Genomic DNA, 18,662 nt, shown 5'->3' on the forward strand with positions numbered 1-18,662 from the left:
GAGATATGATTTCGGTATGCTGATGATGGGCCAGTCTGGAGGACTTGAGGCCGGGTTTCGATTGTAGCTTGAGCACTGAGGTGTTCATTGTGTGAGCACGTACTTTTGGATTTATATGTCCAGTAGTGTCCCTATTAGTGGAAATTTATGGCTGGATGGCTACGTGATGAGTATGATGTGACTGCGAGTTGTGTTCATATGATTTGAATGTGAAAAGAAGGGTCTGCTCGAGGTGTAGAAAGAACTATTTGGTGTTTGATTTCCATCTTGATTTAAGGTATAGCCCCAAGTTATGGGTATGTTGAAGGATCTTTTCATATTGTTTAGTTGAGGAATAAAGTAGATTGCATTGTGATATGAGTTCAGACTTAGGAAAATTAAGCAATTGCATAGTAGTTATGGTTTGAAAGGGTAAGAAGAAATGTCAGATTAAGACTAAGCGGGTGGGTTATCACCTGCGGGGTGTCCTGAGGTTGTGTGATCCCTATGTTGTTTTGTAGAGAGTTCCCTTTTTCTAATGAATTATATGTGTTGCAATTTGAGTTTGGATCACTAATGGGAGTTGGCTTGGCTGTTACTAGGGTGAATGCGATATTTGCAGATGATTTGAGGTACTATGTGGGTTGTGCATGAGCTTATAAAGGATTCAATTGAATCTCGCTGTTGTATTATGGCAGTAATAGGGTATGGGCATCGTGAGCTATTGTGTGTTTTGATCTATGACTTTGAGCCAAGTAGGAGAGTCTACTATCGATAAGTTGATTGCACGACTATGTGTCGTATTGGTTTCAGTTTGAGGTATACTTGCGAATAAGTTACGTTCTGCAGAGGGTGAGATTGAGGATGACTCGAGTAAAGGAATTTTTGGATATTGGTTGTATTATTCTTCATTGGTATATGAGAATCCTGAAATGATTTGAGTTATTATTGGTGAAAGATGTAGTGCGCATAGAGTAGGAATCTACCCAGTTGCTTAGAAGTGTGGATCACTTCTTGGGGTGTTGGTGTGCAAATGGAGCACAAATCATTCGGTCCAGTTGGGCGGTGCAATTGAGACTTGAGTAGAGTGGATGGCTCTCGAGGATGGTTCTAATGAATTCAAGATTTATATGTGGCAATTGAGAATTTTACGCATTTGTATATGGCTATAATCTGAGATTTACATTGGATGGTGTCGAAACTTGCAACATTTCTATATCATTATGGATTCTACATTTTAGTATCAGGAGGGTAAGATGAACAGCTTTAAACTCACGGAAGGACTCTTCAAAGTATGTGTCTTGGTTATGGTACTTTTGGGGATTCTTAAGAAGGGATACAATGGTTTATGAGCCTTAGGGTGGTCTGGTTCTATGGTAAAGCTCGTGGGGAAGTTTTGGTTAAGGTTAGTAGTGTTCTAGCAAGGAAAAGTATTAATTTGAAGGCAATTCGGAAGGAACTCGGAGAATTATGACAAGTTGGTAGTAGGTTGGACATGCACATTAATGGATATGATCGGTTCTTTGGGTACTTATAATGTGGCCAGTCTCTATAGGTATTTCGTGGCAATGCCCTCGGGTTTTGGCAACCTGCGTGGCTTGGTAAAGTTAGAGAGATTCAGTTCTGATAGCTTGGTTATATGCAAATAGGCTTCGAAGAGTTCTCAATGGTTTCTGCCACGGTTCGAGGGGTATATTTTCTACTAGCGTGAGGAGCATGTCATGTATAGTGATTTTCTTCGGATGAGATCAAATGGGAAGTTCTTGGCTAATTGAGTGAGTAGTTGCTTGTGACTCGGAGTGGACTACGAAGTTCTCGTATTTTTTGTATGATGGCATAGTATATGTGGTGTGTTGTGTAGGATTGAGATTTGCATGTGTAAAATCACGGTTCTGTTTTGAAGGGGAGGTCATGAGTCCTTAGGCAACATGGACAGTTTCAAATTACTAGGTAAATGATATTACTACCTGGAATTGCTTGATGAGACTATACGTTTCAGAAGGGGCAATGTGTTTTGATTTATGGATACTTCACTGGTATTGCGGCACTTTCCTGGTTGATCAACTGCTGATATTCAAATTTTGCTATGTGGCATGGAAGAATTATAGAAGTATTCCTCGTGGGATGATCGTGTATAAGAGATATGTTAGACATTCGGGCAGTGGAGATGGGATCGGATAAGATGATTCGTGTGTTCTATGGATTTAGACACTGGGAGTTCTCAAGAGCAGATTGTATCATGGTTGTAGACTGTGAAGTCGTGGCCGAAGCTAGCTAGATAATAGTATGTGTTATGATTAAGTCATTGTGCAATATCATGGGGTTATTTATCTATTTGTGGGTGGCTAGAGCTGGTTTGGGGGTCCATTGGTAGGCCCAATTAGGATGTGTATTCTACATCGAGTCGGATTTGTTGGCTCCATACTGCTATTGCTGAGGGATGTGCCATTCGGTGTTGTTGAGCTTATTCGGGTTTTGAAATAATTTGTGAGTTACTCTTCTATGTTGTGAGGAGTTCTAAATTCTGGGTTATAAGCACACATGGTGTGGTTCTATTGGGGCCTTATAATGGAATTTGAGCGAGATGAGTATTTGAGCATTGCATGATTGATGGCATATTGGTTATGTTCTTTTGGGGTTTGTACGACATTGTGTTATTTTCTCTCCATGGTTATATAATGCATTTTGGGTACTTGATATCAAATTTTATATGGTTATTGATTTTGAGCAAGGCGACTCAAGGAAAATAAATTGGATCGGCGTTTGGATGGGGTCACGTATTGCAGCAAAGTTATGTTGAGATATGATCCTTTGTGTGGGATTCGTGTGTTTTGGTTCTACGGTGTGTGCCAGGCTCTTAGCACGGTGTTGTGATGGTACTTGTTAAGTTGGTGGGACAGTCTTCTCGTTTGAGGCATTTTTAGGATTGAGTACATTTGGAATGTTGCTATTTGGTGCACAGGTTGCATGGGTTGTGGATTTAAGTTGTATTAATATGTCATGTCACTAAAGTGATTATGTTAGATGAGATAAGGTCATCGTACCTAGAATGGGTGCTATTAGATCAGATTGCGGTATATTTGGAAAGATATTGATGTTGATCGGCTTAGAAATTTGCTATAGTTCCTATCAAAGGAGAGGGAGTTCCACAACTTGTTGGTCTGACGAATGGTTATGAGTTTCTACGTGTTTCTTTTATCATTGGCAGTATATGAAGGTGTTAGAATGGGACTTTGTTTGATAAGAGGTTTATTATCGGTATTGGGTTATTTTGAGCAGCTACTGTGATTAGAAGTTATCGCTATGGGTGTTTGAGTTATGTGGTATATCATGTGATTACATCTTGGGTTACAGATATGGTTCGATACAGCTTGTTCGGACTTATATAGTGTGTAGATGTGAGATTCTGATCTTATAGAAAATTTTGAATGTTGGAAATTGGGTTCTAAGACTTATGGGTTAGGTTGGATTAAGAAATTTCAGTCATGTTGTGTTATCAGATCTATATCGGATAGGGTGACGTGGGATCACCCCCGAATATGTGCATTGTAAGGATACACGGCGATTTGATGGCTTTTGGAACAACTCTGGGCACGTTCGAGGACGAATGTATGTTTAACTGGGGGAGAGTGTAATGACCCGACCAGTCATTTTGAGCATTTGCACTTTGCTCGGTAGTTTGGGGGCACGAGTAGCTGTGTATGAAGTATTAGAACTTGTTGCAGAATTTGAGTTCATTCCGAATAGATTTGATATGTTTCGGCGTGAGTTTTTAGAAGTCGAAAGTTCGAAAGTTCATTAAGTTTGATTTGAGGTGTGTTTCATCGTTTTAATATTGTTATGTGTGTTTTGAGGCTTTGAGTAGGTCCATATTATGATATGGAACTTGTTGGATCGGGTGAGTTTCGGATAGGTTTAGGTTGTGTTGCGCTTGTTTTTCTTATGTTTCGACGTCGTTTCTTCAAGCATAAATGGTACCAAACTAAACAAATGAGCTCCGATTTCTGTTTTGATTGAAGCATTAGATCCGCATTGTAATTACGGAGCCATAGAAAAAAGAATCATCAAATTTGGACATCTTATGAGGATTTTACGGTCATTTTACTAAGAATTGGGTTGCCAGAGTTTTCAGATTAATTATGAAATAGCCACTAACTGCGTATTTAAAAATCTGCACTATTTTTAAATATTGAAACCAACATATCTCCTTCAATATAAGGTCAAGTGGAGTAATTTAAAAGCCTAACTTGACTAGAACTCTACAAGGAATCCATTGGAGGCATCAAAAGTGAGTTTCGAGATCTTTTGGCATAAGAAACTTGGTAGAACGGTGTTAAAATAAGGGTTTTGTGCATCTAACATATTTTGAACTGGGTTTTGTGCATTAAACTATTTCGATTTTTGCTTTTGGTTGATGAATTTTAATGAAGAAATTGGGGGTTTTGGCCTAAAGTTTCATAATATGAATTTTTGAGTTTTGAATACCAATTCGGAGTTGGATTTGAGTGAAACTAGTATTATTGAACTCGTAATTGAATGAGCTGACAGATTTTGTGACTTTTGTCAGGTTTCCGAAGTGCTGGCCCGGATTGGGCTTTTTGGACGATTTTGGGCTTTTGATTAAAGATTCGACCTTTTTCTATTGGGATTGGTTCCTTTAGCATTGTTTGATGTATTTGAGTTGTTTTTGATTAGTTTCGAGCCGTTCGGAGTTCGGAATGCATGTCATGGCATTCTTGGAGTATCGTTTGGCTTACTCAGTGTCGGAATTGCCTTGTTTAAGATAAGTAACTCTTCTAAACTTAATGTTGAGGGTATGAAACCCTGAATTATGTGTTATGTGATTGGCGTTGAGGTGACACACATGCTAGGTAATGGGCGTGTGGGCGTGCATCCTCTGAGTTGTGACTCTGTTGTTTCCAGGTCATTGTTTAGTGGCCCACTTTGTTGATATTTGTATTTTTTTACCATGTGATAAAGTAATTGAGCTGTACATCATGTTATATATCATGTTTAGGCTTTATGCTGACATTGTTGGGACCCCTAGCGGTCGTTTCTTGCTATCATCTCATTGATTTCATTGATATTTTGTACTCTATAACATTCATGCACTCATATCATATCCCAATCTCAGTTGTTACTTATTGATACATCATATCATTTTTTTTGGGTCAGTTTTCATGCGATTGTGGGTCCGTGGGTGAGACTTGAAATATTGATGACTGAGTGAGGCCGAGAGCCTGATTATGAGTAAGCGTTGTGGGATCGGGCTACATGTCGCAGCATGTTTTATTAATTTATGCTATGATTGGCTTGTTATAGCGTTTGGGCTGAAGGATCCCCTCTGGAGTCTGCACACCCCCAGTGAGCACGGATGATATTATTGAGGGATGGATTTCCCTGGACATGGATTTGTCTGAAGTATTTGATATCTGGAGAAGGATATCTCCATAGGGTTGGATTTGCCCTTTTCCTCGGTACTAGGTGACTTATAGTTACTGTTGTATATTTTTCGGGATGGATTTTCCTGGATCGCATAGGCCATATACAGTACCGAGTGGTTGAGCATTTATATATTATTGAGGGATGGATTTCCCTGGACATGGATTTATCCGTACTTGACACCTAGAGATGGATTTCTCCACATGGTTGGATTGCCTTTTTTCCTTGGTACTGGATGATTTATAGTCAATATTGTATATATTCCGGGATGTACTTCTTTGGGCCGTATGGGCCATTTACAGTACCGAGTGGTTTAATATGATGAGTGAAAAATGTGATACAGTGAGGTTGAGTACTTTGAGAGTGTGAGTACATGATTCATCTATGAGATACATGGCATTGACATGCATACATAGGATACCTGCATAGAGACACATTTTTCTCATGTTGTATGGTATCACATCATTCATGATTTTTTACACACATTGATATGTGGGCATAGAGTGGTATTTCACACTCGTTATTTGGAAAGGAAATGAAATATTTTTATGTATTATGGAAATGATTTTTCAGGAAAATTACAGTTTTCAAACTATCTCAAAAATTTTCGCTAAAGGATTTGGGTTTTCACTGATATTTTAAAAATCGAAATTATTTTTAGAAAACTGTGCAAAGGATGAAGACTTTTATCTTTGAAATTATTTTCCTGTTTATATGCTCTATGTTGTATGAACTGCTATTGGTTATTGGTGTTGGACCCGACCTATGTTCCAGCTCGTCATTGCTTTCAACCTGAAGTTTGGTTTGTTACTTTTTGAATACATGGGGTTGTTGTGCTCATACTGCACTTCCTGCACATTGCGTGCAGATCCCGGATACCGATGTTGCTGCATTCGATAGTTGCTGGATTCGAAGGCGTACCTGCATTCCTGTTGTAGCTGCCTCTTGTTCACGGTAGCCTTAGATTATTAAAATTCTGTTTATGTACTTTTCAAATAAAAAACATATTTTCTTCATATCAACTTTGTAAACTCTATTTTTAGAAGCTTATGATTTGTATTACCAGTCCTTGGAAAATATAATAGACCCAGATAATTTATTTTATTTAATTAACTTATTAGCATTATTGAAATTGGATAGTTATTAATGGCTTACCTAACGAGTTGGGTTAGGTGTCATCACAACTAGTGGATTGGGTCGTGACAACTGAGTCAAAGATGTATTGAGCTTATGATTTGGGCCAAATCAGTTGGTAGTTGATTTAAAATGTGGCCACATTACATTTAATTGGACAATTGCAATTGTAGCCTTTTTCTGCTTTTAACCCCCGCTTAAAAATTAGATTACGAAAACTTAATTACTCCTAATTAAATACAACAAAATATAATCATTAAATATATTAATAATTACTGCATAATTAATTAGTTGTTGAAATTAATTATAATACTTCATTTATGAAAACTAATTTTGGCTAATTAAAGTAATAAAGGTAGTATAGTTATAGATCAAAGACTAGTTTATTAAATTACTTGTAAAACTTGTTTATTAAGATATGAAAGTTATTTTAATAATTTAAAACAGTAAGAGTAATAGTAATATAATTTATACATATTTAATACTAAATTACTATTAATTTAATATTTTTTAACTATTATTATGTATTATACTATTTATATTTTAAGAAAATAGGTGTTACTGATTTGAAAATTATTTTACTATATTTATTGATAATTAATAAGTGTAAACAATTTAATTTTAAGACGAAGGGTCAAAATTGATAGTTAACAATTGGTATTCAAGTTGAAGTCTTCAAGACTGTCAAGCTTTCAAGACCTCCAATCTTCAAGTCTACCTAGTCTGCCAAGTCTTCAAGTTGGATCTTTATGTATGTTCAGCCTTCAAGTTTTCCGATCTTCAAATTGAAGTCTTCAAAATTCGCTAAGTGTTCATGTAAAAGCCATCAAATCCACTAAGTCTTCAAGTTGATGCCTTCTTGCCACACTTAAGGTGGACATTTTAGTCTCTTTCCACCTTAAGCTGGTCTCGTCGCTATTGATTTATCCTTCAATACTCTGTTATGGATATTACCTTCGATAATGTCATTATAGATTTGTCTTTCGATATGCCGTCATGGAGTTGTCCTTCGATATGTCTTCATGGATTTGTCCTTTGATATTTCATCGTTAAGAATTTGTCCTTTGATATGTTGTTATGAGTTTGTCTATTATCATTATGGATTTTTCCTTTGATATGCTATTATGTGTCAGTCCTTTGATATTTTATCATTGTAGACTTGTCCTTCGATATATTTTTATGGATTTGTCCTTCGATATGCCATTATGGAGTTGTCCTTCGATATTTTGCCGTTATGAATTTTTCCTTCGATATGCCGTCATGGAATTGTCCTTAATTCACCGATACTTCATCATTGTGGATTTGTGCTTAAAATGATATTCATCTCAAAAGCCTTGAAATATCATACGAAGTAAATCTTACTTGTCAAAGATATGTCCATTGCCTACAAAAGAAAAACAACTAATGCAAGAGAAGAAATCATCTTCACCGGTCTTCATAGGGTGGCTAGGAATAAGCTTGATTCTATGTAAATTGATGCCTAAAATTCAAGAGTAAAAGGCTAATTATATAGGTATCAAAGGGTAGCTATTGCGAATTATTGTCAATGAGGGATCATCTGCTCAATAGACCAAAGAATAGATTTAAGGCGGCTACCTCGATTTGTCTCCTAATTGGATTCAGACAATGGTGGTGGTGACACGGATTTTTGGAATCCAAAATCAAATAGAATTATTATGTGGTCTCGCTAGAAATTATAGAAAAAAAAATTGCAACTGCTAACTGAAATGAGTTACATACAACAAGAACACGTGGAGGAGATAAATATTTCAAATTTACTTCATCCGTAATCATTACAATAGAAATTAATTAGTAAGGAATCATGAAAATCGTTGCAATATCTACATGGCTTTGCCTCATTATTATCCAAAGATAAATGGTCAGTAAATTTTTAAGAATTCTCATGTTACGCATGTAATAAATAAATAGTAAGAATAATTATCTTAGTCCTAATTTGACCCGGGTTTAATTAGATTTGAGAGAAGGATAGAAATACTCCAGCGACATAAACTAAAACTGGTTGATGTCTCTTTTATCAAATTACGATAGGTGCCCCTTATTTAGATATTTAACAAAGAGCATAACAGAGGGATTCACAGTCCAAAATTATTTCTTTGATTTCGCGGACTTTTTAGTCGCGTTTAGATTTTTTCTTCTCGATTTTCATGCTTCAACTTCAGTCAACTAGCTTAATTCTTCTTCAATTTTCTTCAAGCTTTAAGGTTAACTTTTTTAATTCAATATCAATTGAGTATTACAGCCCCCACTAAAGAACCCACAACGAATTTCAAGTTAGATTCAATCCCAACTTTGAGTTTTAATAAAGGTGTTCCTCCAAATTTCAGCTTAAAACTCTGACGTTCAATACCTCAAATCTTCACCAAAATACTTCTACTCTGATATTCAAGTTTTACTAAGATGTTTCCCACAAGATTTTACAACACACTCTTGAATCTAAACTACTATATTTTAAGATCTGATAAAAACTTCGAATATAACTTAAGCCTCGTCAATGGCATGTCCCTGGTTCCACTCAATAAACTTAAATCAACACTAATCAAATATCAAACCTCAAACACCCAATAAATTAGTAATCTCAAAATTTCAGTCAACATGCTTGTAATATTCCTAGAATTTGAATCAACTTGTTGGATCATTGCTTTTTTATCCATTAGTTATGTTATTTTCTTACGCCCCAGCTTAATTCTATAAGTTTACAAATGGCCCTCTTACAAGGAACTTAAGAAAAAAAACTTACAAATTCAATCAACCAATATAACCTAAATCAAAAGTGTGTTTGAATCATATTTTTTTTTTTGAAAAAATTCTCTGCCTTCTCTCTAGGAAGAAGACCATGAATAGTGATTCCGTCACTATTCATCGGTCATAATTTCGGATTCCGGCAAGTTAAGATCACAATCTTAGTACCAAAAGAACACCTTTCTCGTTGTGATCAGTCCCCATTTGATTTCTTCCTAAACACTTTAACCAATCGCATCAGATCTTTAATTTTATCTTGCGAGTTACTGTAGCATCGCGATTGCAAGCCTTCATGTTTCTGCTTTTGACGTGAAGTTGAAGTTTTGAAGATCAACTTGGAAGCTTTGTTTTTAACTGGAATTATCAGGTTTGAGGTTAAAATCATTAACAACTTTTAAATCACTTCTCAAAAACTCTGTAGCATCGAATTGCCAGACTCAACTTATTTCTGGTAACTGAAGAGTGTTGAAGAACAAATTTTGGACCCTTTGTTTTAATCGTGATTAACAGATTTGAAGCCAAAATCAACAATAGGTATTACAAAAAAATTTGGAGCTACTGTAGCATCGAATTAGTATAATCTGTAGCTTTTATCATCAAAGACAGTTATACATTGTAACTGGTGCAAGAGAAATACTTTGTACTAAACTGGTGGATCAATGCTACTTCAAGATCTTTGAAGAAACACGATTTTCCTGGGAAGTCCACTGCTATTTGATGCAGTGCTGCCATGGCCACAATGGCCAGTGGCCAGCTACCTTCAATCGATGGGCCACAGCCCCAACAAGCCCCCAACATCACACAACCATGTACGATGTCTGCTAACGTTCCAAAACCAATGGACTACGCAAAGGCAGTCAAACCCATGGCTAGTACTTTAACTATGCAAGAAAGAGTGTTGGTGGATCCAATAGCTCCTAGACAAGCTCAATACTTTCAAGGACAACCAACAGTCTGTTTTACGGAATCAGAAGTAGAACGTATGAACTACATTGAGGGATTGCAACAGGCAGTGGTGTGCAAATTTTCATACGGATGGCTAGATATCAATGAAATACGTCGAATCATCCCATTACAATGTGGTATCAAAGCTGAATGCAACATAGGATATCTACGTGATAGACACATTTTGATACGATTTACACTATGGCAAGATTATGTAGATTTCTCGTCAAAAGGTGTGTACTATGTTAAGGATAAGCATGGGGATGAATATCAATTGAGAACACTGATTTATGATGCAAAATTCAAAGTTGGAGAAGAGACACCTAAGGTTATGGCCTGGATATCATTCCCTAATCTGCTGCCAACATACTTTGTCAGGGAATGCCTATTCTCTTTAGCTTCAGCTGTAGGTAAACCCCTTCAATTGGATTTGGCCATTGTAAAGAAAATAAGACATAGTTGTGCTCGTGTGAAAGTGCTGGTGGACCTGCTAGCTGATCTCCCAAAGAAAGTTCGAATGGACATTCTCAATGAGACAAATGGAGAGGTAAGAACTGAATGGGTAACCATTAACTATGACTACCTACCTAAGTATTGCAAAGAATGCAAATTACAAGGACATGATAGGATGGAATGTTGGAGAATTAATCCTGAGCTAAGGGAAACCAAAACTGCCCAGCAGCAAGAAAATTTTGAAAATGTGCAACAAGAAAACAAAAAACATGCAATACATGATGCTCCTTTGATGGTCCTTACAAGTGGCAAGGTAGTTGGTAATATAGGACCTCAATGGAAGGAAGTCCGCGACAATAGGGGACTAAACAAAGGCAAACAAATTGAAGGTAATACTGCAAAAGAAATGGTTCTTGTTAACAATGCTGCTGTAGAAAAACAAATACAATCAACCAACAAATTTGTAGTGTTAGAAATTGAAAATGGTGAGTTAAATGAAGATAACCAACTGGCAGTTGTGGAGGAAGTTCAAAAAACAACAGGCCACAGTGATATACGGCACAATAATTCCACAGCAATTGTGGCGATTGATTCAGAGGAGCAGGGAGTTCATGTATCGACCAAGCAGCTAGTACAAAAGATAACTTCTCTTATTTCAGCTAGGAGACAATCATCAAATACTGAAGCTAATAAACTGAACCACAAAGCTCCAGCATTTATTCCTACTGCAAATGGGAATCCAACAACAAAGATCAATGCAGACAATGAGAAATCAATAGCAACTTGGGTGCAAATAGCTTCTGCTAACAATGTTATAGGTACCAACACCTCATGTAAAGACATACCATCTCAAGACACTAGGATGAATGAGACAATGGCCAAAAATTCAGTAAAGGTAAATATTGTGCATGCAGTGACAAGGCAAGAAGAGCAGACAAGAAACGACAATGAGCAAGTGGAAGATACAGATTTTGAAATGTTTAAAAGCAGTGAAACAATTAATTGGAAAGGAAGCAAGTTGTGGTTAAATCAGACTGAAGAAGATCCAGGAGAGGGTCAAATTCCAGATGGAATGGCAAGTGATGATGAGACAGGAGGGGATGCAAATAATGAAGATGATCCAAGTGTAAATGAGAAAAGCAAAGGAGAGCAAACTTCTAAAAAACAGAATGCAGCTGCTGAAGACCTAAACCTAAAAAATGCAGAGCTGTGCAATGTAGATGATCCAGGAGGAACACTTGGTGATATTGAGCAGACCAAAGCAGGACAAGAAGGTCCAAGCTGTAGTAATGCAATGCCAATAGTTAGTGCAAATGCTACAAACCAACAACCAGATCCACAAGCTGCAGAGCAGGGTACTGTTACATTAAAATTTGCACATCAACAGAATGTCAGCAGTTCTGGTAACAAACAGATAAATATCCTACAGGAAAAATTTGGTCTAATGGTTACAGCTAACACTAAGGAAATTGAAGGCCAAAGTAATCAGGCAAACAGGGACCTGGATGAGGAGTCAACAACCCAAAACTTTCTCAATGTTGCCAAGCAAGGAGATTTATCACCTAGGCACATTGAGCAGGTTAAATCTGCAACAAAGAGAAAAAACAAACAAGTCCAAGAACCATCTATCCCAACAGGAGGGGTACAAACAAGGAGAACACTGTCCAAACCCAAAAACCTTTAATGGATGCCATTATATGGAATGTGAGGTCAGTAAATACAATGAAAGCATTTGAAAGGCTGATTACAATGCACATGAAACATCACTTTGAGTTCATAGGAATCCTTGAGCCTATGCAACAATCTCACAAAATGGAGAGGTATAGAGCAAGAATTGGTTTGGCACAGGCTATGGTGAATGTGTCAAACAAGATTTGGGCTTTTATTGATGAAATTTTTGAGGTTACCATTCTATATAACATGACTCAACAGCTGACTTTGAGATTGATTTACACTGAAACACATGTTGAGCTCATCCTTACACTAGTTTATGCCAAATGTGATCGCATTAAAAGAATTGAACTATGGGATACTTTGTATGCAATGGCATCAGATATGACAGTACCATGGCTAGTTGGAGGCGACTTTAATGTGATATGGGACGAGGAAGAGAAGTATGGAGGCTTGCTAGTTTCTCTCCTTGAAGTAGATGACTTTAGACACTGCATCAATACCTGCAACTTGACAGATTTGAGATTTAAAGGAAGCATATTTACATGGTGGAATGGAAGATCAGAGGAGGACTGTATTTTTAAAAGATTGGATAGTTGTTTTGGCAATAATGAATTGCAACAGACCTTTCCTGGATTGGAGGTAACTCACCTGTCCAAAATTAGGTCTGATCATTGCCTGATGCTGCTGAAATGTGATATAGAAACTCCTCCAATTAAGAAGTCATTCAGATTTCTAAACTTCTGGACAAAGCATAAAACCTTCAAAGAGGTAGTGAAGGAGAATTGGAATGCTGATTTTAGTGCTAACCCTTTCTGCATTTTTAACAACAAGTTAAAGAAGCTTAAGCAAGCACTATCTACCTGGAGCAGAGCTACATATGGGGATATATTCCAAAAGATTGCAAGCCTTGAGAAGGTGGTCTTGGTTCATGAAAGTCAATTTGAAGTCAATCCTACACAGATGAACAGACAAAGATTACGACAGGTCCAAGCTGAAATGATTAAATATCTTGCATAGGCAAAAAGCTGGCATGTTATGGTTCAAAGATGGCGATAGAAACACTAAATTCTTCCATGCTCAAGTTAATGGGAGAAGGAAGAGACTGAAATTATCAAGGATCCAGAATAGCCTTGGTAACTGGATTGAAGAAGATCACTTAATAGCAGAAGAAGCAGTAAAGTTCTACAAGGATCAATTTACTAAGAGTGCAGTGCCTAATGCTTTTGATATTCTAAATCATGTACCTTCAATGGTAGATAGCGATCAACATGAGAGATTGATGGCTTTGCCTTCCAATGAAGAAGTGAAGAGAGCAGTTATGGGGTTGAATGGGGACTCAGCAGGCGGACCAGATGATTTCACTGGAGCCTTTTACCAAACATGCTGGGAAACCATTGAAGAAGATGTAGTCGGCATGGTCAGGGCTTTCTTTTGCGGTCAGCAATTGCCAAAGAGTGTGACACACACAAACCTAGTTTTATTACCAAAGAAAAAAGAAGTGATGACCTTTGCAGACATGAGACCAATCAGTCTCAGCAACTTTGTTAACAAGATTTTCTCGAGGGTTATTCATGAAAGGTTGATTGAATTTTTACCAAACTTAATCTCACAGGAACAGACAGGTTTTGTGAGGGGAAGAAGTATAGTTGAGAATGTACTGTTAACTCAAGAAATCATTACATATATCAGGTTGAGAACAAAAGTAGGCCCAAATGTTGTGATTAAGCTCGACATGACAAAAGCTTACGATAGGCTATCATGGCTATTCCTGACCAAAATGCTAAGGAAGATCCTGAAGCGTTTATTGGATTGATATTTGATTTGATTGGGAATAATTGGTACTCTATTCTTATAAATGGGCAGCCAAATGGTTTCTTCAAATCTTCGAGGGGAGTTAAGCAGGGTGACCCTTTGTCACCAACCCTATTCATTCTAGCAGCAGAAGCAATGTCTCGGGGATTGAATTCACTACACACTAACCTGTATTTCTGTGGATTTGGAATGCCAAAATGGAGCCCAAAAATAAATCATATCTCATACGTTGATGCTACAATCATTTTCTCCTCATTTGATGAAACTTCACTGAGACTTGTCATGGAGGTTTTGCAAGCTTATGAATCATCGTCTGGTCAACTGGTGAACAAAGCCAAATATGCCATATACCTGCATCAATTAACGGATAATGAGGTGATTAACAAGGTTGAAAGGATTACAGGTATAGGAAGACAATGTTTTCCTATGACCTATCTTAGCTGCCCTATTTTTTATGCAAGAAGAAGGAGTGACTATTACCAGGGATTAATCACTAAGGCAATGGACAAACTGCAGTCGTAGAAAGGCAAACTCCTATCTGTAGGAGGCAGAGCTGTATTGATCGCAAATGTCATGCAGAGTATCCCAATTCATATGTTGTCAACAGTTAATCCACCAATTTATGTGATCAATAAATTACATAGCATTTTTGCCAAATTCTTCTGGAGCAGCAATGTGGGAGGCAACTCTAGACATTGATCATCGTGGACTAACCTTTGTATGCCTTATAAGGAGGGAGGCATAGGCTTCAGGTCCCTACATGATGTATCCAAGGCACTATTTTGTAAATTGTGGTGAAATTTCAGGACAAAGCCCAGTTTATGGAGTGCATTTATTAGTCAAAAGTACTGCAAGAAACTAAATCCAGTAATTGTACCTTGGAAGCGTGGATCCAACGTGTGGAGAAAAATGCTAGAATGTAGGGACTTGATTGAGCATCAAATCTACTGGAAACCGAGAATGGGATCAGCTCAATTCTGGTTCGACAATTGGACTGAGCTGGGAGCCTTATATTTCGAAGTGCCTGCAGAGTTTGGTATCGATGAGGATATTCACAATGTCAATGATCTGGTTGAAAATGGTATGTGGAACTTGGAAAAATTATTTCAGACTCTACCTGAAGATTTGGCAAACCACATTGTGCAGAATATTAGACCACCAAACGAATATGCAGAGTTAGATACACCATTCTGGATGCTTGAAACAAGAGGTCGTTTTTCAGTGAAGTCTGCATGGGATTACCTGCGAAGAAGAGACAAACCAAGATTAGCTTACAGGATGATATGGGTCAAAGGCTTACCTTTCAAGATATCCTTCTTCCTGTGGAAGGTGTGGAAAGCCAAACTGTCACTTGATGATTTCTTGCGTAAAATAGGATACTTCATGCCATCTAAATGTTGGTGTTGTGCTGATCCTAAGGAGGATTCATTAGTACATTTGTTCTTCACATCCAATGCAGCTAGGAGTGTTTGGAATTACTTCCTGAGGAGAGCAGGAATTGCATTAGAAGGGTTATCATTACAACAAGCAATTCCAAAGTGTTGGACAGCACCAGTTGTTCCCAGATTGAAGCCAGTCTTACAAGTTTTACCTGCATGCATTGTATGAGAACTTTGGAAGAGAAGAAACAGTTTGAAATATGGAGAAGCAGTGTCAGTGAGCAGAGTTATTTACCAGGTGTCATCTACTCTGCAAGCTCTAGTCCAACTAAAAAAGCCTGGACTGCATGTGCCTCACAAGTGGCTGGACTTACTGACAATGATGGAGCAATACACACCTCGATTGAAGTATGAAAAGGTGTTATGGGAATTTCCTCCAAGAGGGTGGATCAAAGTAAATATGGATGGAGCATGTAGAGGGAACCCAGGGAAGAGTTCAATTGGTTTCTACATAAGGGATGAGGTAGGTGATTTGATATACGCAGAAGGAAGGGAGATTTCTGAAGGAACCAATAATGAATCAGAAGCAGTAGCTATTGTGGAGGCATTGAAGATGTGCAAAAATCTTAATTATTTTCATATATGGATGCAGACAGATTCCCTACTACTAAAGAACATTTTAGAGGAATCATGGAAGCCTCCTTGGTATATTACTGATCATGTAGAGGAGATTTTAAGATTGAAGGAACAAAGTATCTTCAAGGTCACACACATATTCAGAGAAGGGAATACACTAGCAGATCACCTTGCTAATTATGCTCTAGATGAAGGAAATATTGAATGTCATGGTTTCTGGGATATGGACTCAAAAGGAAGGAGGATTATTAATGAAGATAAGATGCAATGTCCCTACATAAGAGTGAAGGTTGCAAGGAATTAGGAGGAAAAGAGGATACAATTCTCTACCATACTCGAATCATTCTTGAGGAGAGTTTGGTAAGAAATTTTAAAGCTAACATTGTTTACTTTCTTGCAGGTACACATTATGTGTTAAAGCCCTATTTTCTTACGGACTTAAAGTTGGTAGTGTTAGTGTTGTACACTCATTTTTCGGACAGAAAGCTGAAGGTAGACACAAGCGTGCTCATTTGCAGAATAAAATATAAGCAACAGGAAAGAATCGAGGAATCAGACTCGATAGAAACAAAAGGAACTCAGGCGTGGTGGCAATTACCAAGGGTTTAACTTTGACCTCCATTGTCCTAAAGTATCAAAGAGCACTTCCTATGGACAGCTTTATTGTCAAGCATACTATTGTTTATTCGACACATGCTTCTTGGAACAGTAATGTTTGGGCATGTTGGTCTCTAAAGACGTGCTGGAGCGTAGAGGCATGGAGGCTTCAGTCAACAAATGGAAAAATGCAGTTGCTCAATGCAAGTTTTCACTTTTTTCTCCATCTGACACAAATGGAGAGCTTTTCTTCGATAGAATAGGAAGGCATGCACATGGGGAATCCTAAAAGTGATTCACTGATCACAAAGCTCACGCGTGAATAGCTTTCACTTTCGAGGAATACAGATCACAACTCACACGTGAACAGCTTTCACGTTGCTTTGTATACACAGCTCGAGATGTTTGTCTCCATGGGAGTGCAAGGGGAGATTCCAAGAGGTATGGGAATTAAAATATTGCACAAAGTGCACGCCTGCACCAAATGCAGCAGCTCTTTTTTCAAAGGAAAGCACATGCTTATGGTGGAAAACAATGGATAATTTGCACATTTATTTGTTCAAAAAACCATGGTGCAAAATCGTTCAAAATGGCTGCACATGGGAGGAACCAGCATTGATAATTGTTTAATCACTTGGGGAAGACAATGAGGACCTCAATTGGGCACGTCTGGGTCAAAAGATTAATGATGCACATGCACACATGGTAACGTGCAAAGCAGCACATGCACGCCTGGAGGGACTAAGCTTTGGGCAGACTGTGTCTCTTGAAAATTTAAACGTTACAAGATGCTAAGTTATTGCAAAATGCTCGACAGAACAAATGCACGCCTATGCAATGGTGTTACATTTGACAAAAGGGCCAATTCGAAGTAAGAAGACAAACTTGGGCTTCAATGCAATGGAAACGGGTGAATCTAATTAGCCCACCAGATATGGGCTACAATGCCACACAAATGGAATGGACTTTAAATGAATCACGGATCCATTCATGGACTAGTTTTTTATTATATAATTTTTAGTAGTGTTGTTGTGATATCAACTTTGAGACACTACTCAACTTTGATAATACAACACATGTAATCTCCAAGGTTTATTCTTTACATTTCATAGAACATTAAGGCACTTTATTGTTTTTTTGCATATTTTATATAAATAAAAACTAGCCCTAGGCACTTGCCTAGCGGATTGCCAAAAAAAAATCGGAAAAAAATAATTTTATATAATTATAATTTAGAAAGTAGTTCCCCCATCCCATACATAGATTATGAATAGTCCTCGATGCATATAAGAATTCAAAACGATGTAAGAATTCAAAGATAGGATACAAAGTTTAGAGATAAAGGTATTTGATAGGTTACAAGTATCTTGGGCATAAGTACTTTACTTTATGTTTTGATGATCTAACAAACTTACCATTCAGAACCAGATAAGGAACCTGTTACACATCTACAAGACCTTGAGATCACAAAGTTCTAGGTTGGGATCCAGCCCTTGGGAAAGCAAGGTGAATGCTATTAATGAATCAAAGGACCTGCAGGAGCTGACCATAGAAGAACTGGTTGAAAATCTGAAGACCTACGAGATGAAGAGGAAGATAGACAGTGAAAGAAGAGAACCAAAGAAAGAAAAGAACCTGATACTCAAAGCTGATAACAATGACTCAAGTGAGGAAGAGTATAAGGAACAACCTAGGGAACACGTCCCTACTAGTTCCCGAGGAGACTGTATGAAGTCAACTCTCCAGCAGGAAAGTTACTGCCTATACACGCTATTGTATAGGAATAGTGCAACAGTCAATTTTCTGTGGAAGGCTTTTTACTTACCTTGCTTACATCATTGTAAGTGATGT

The 18,662-nt window shown here is 37.6% G+C and overlaps 1 protein-coding gene across 1 annotated transcript; it reads left to right on the forward strand.

Moving 5' to 3' along the window:
• Positions 1 to 15,960: 15,960 nt before the first annotated feature.
• LOC142176196 (uncharacterized) lies at positions 15,961 to 16,518 on the forward strand. Its single transcript, XM_075243312.1, has one exon. It carries the CDS (start codon positions 15,961 to 15,963, stop codon positions 16,516 to 16,518), a length of 558 nt encoding a protein of 185 aa, XP_075099413.1.
• Positions 16,519 to 18,662: the final 2,144 nt, after the last annotated feature.

This window comes from Nicotiana tabacum, chromosome 22, assembly GCF_000715075.1.
Source record: "Nicotiana tabacum cultivar K326 chromosome 22, ASM71507v2, whole genome shotgun sequence".
Lineage (NCBI taxonomy): Eukaryota > Viridiplantae > Streptophyta > Magnoliopsida > Solanales > Solanaceae > Nicotiana > Nicotiana tabacum.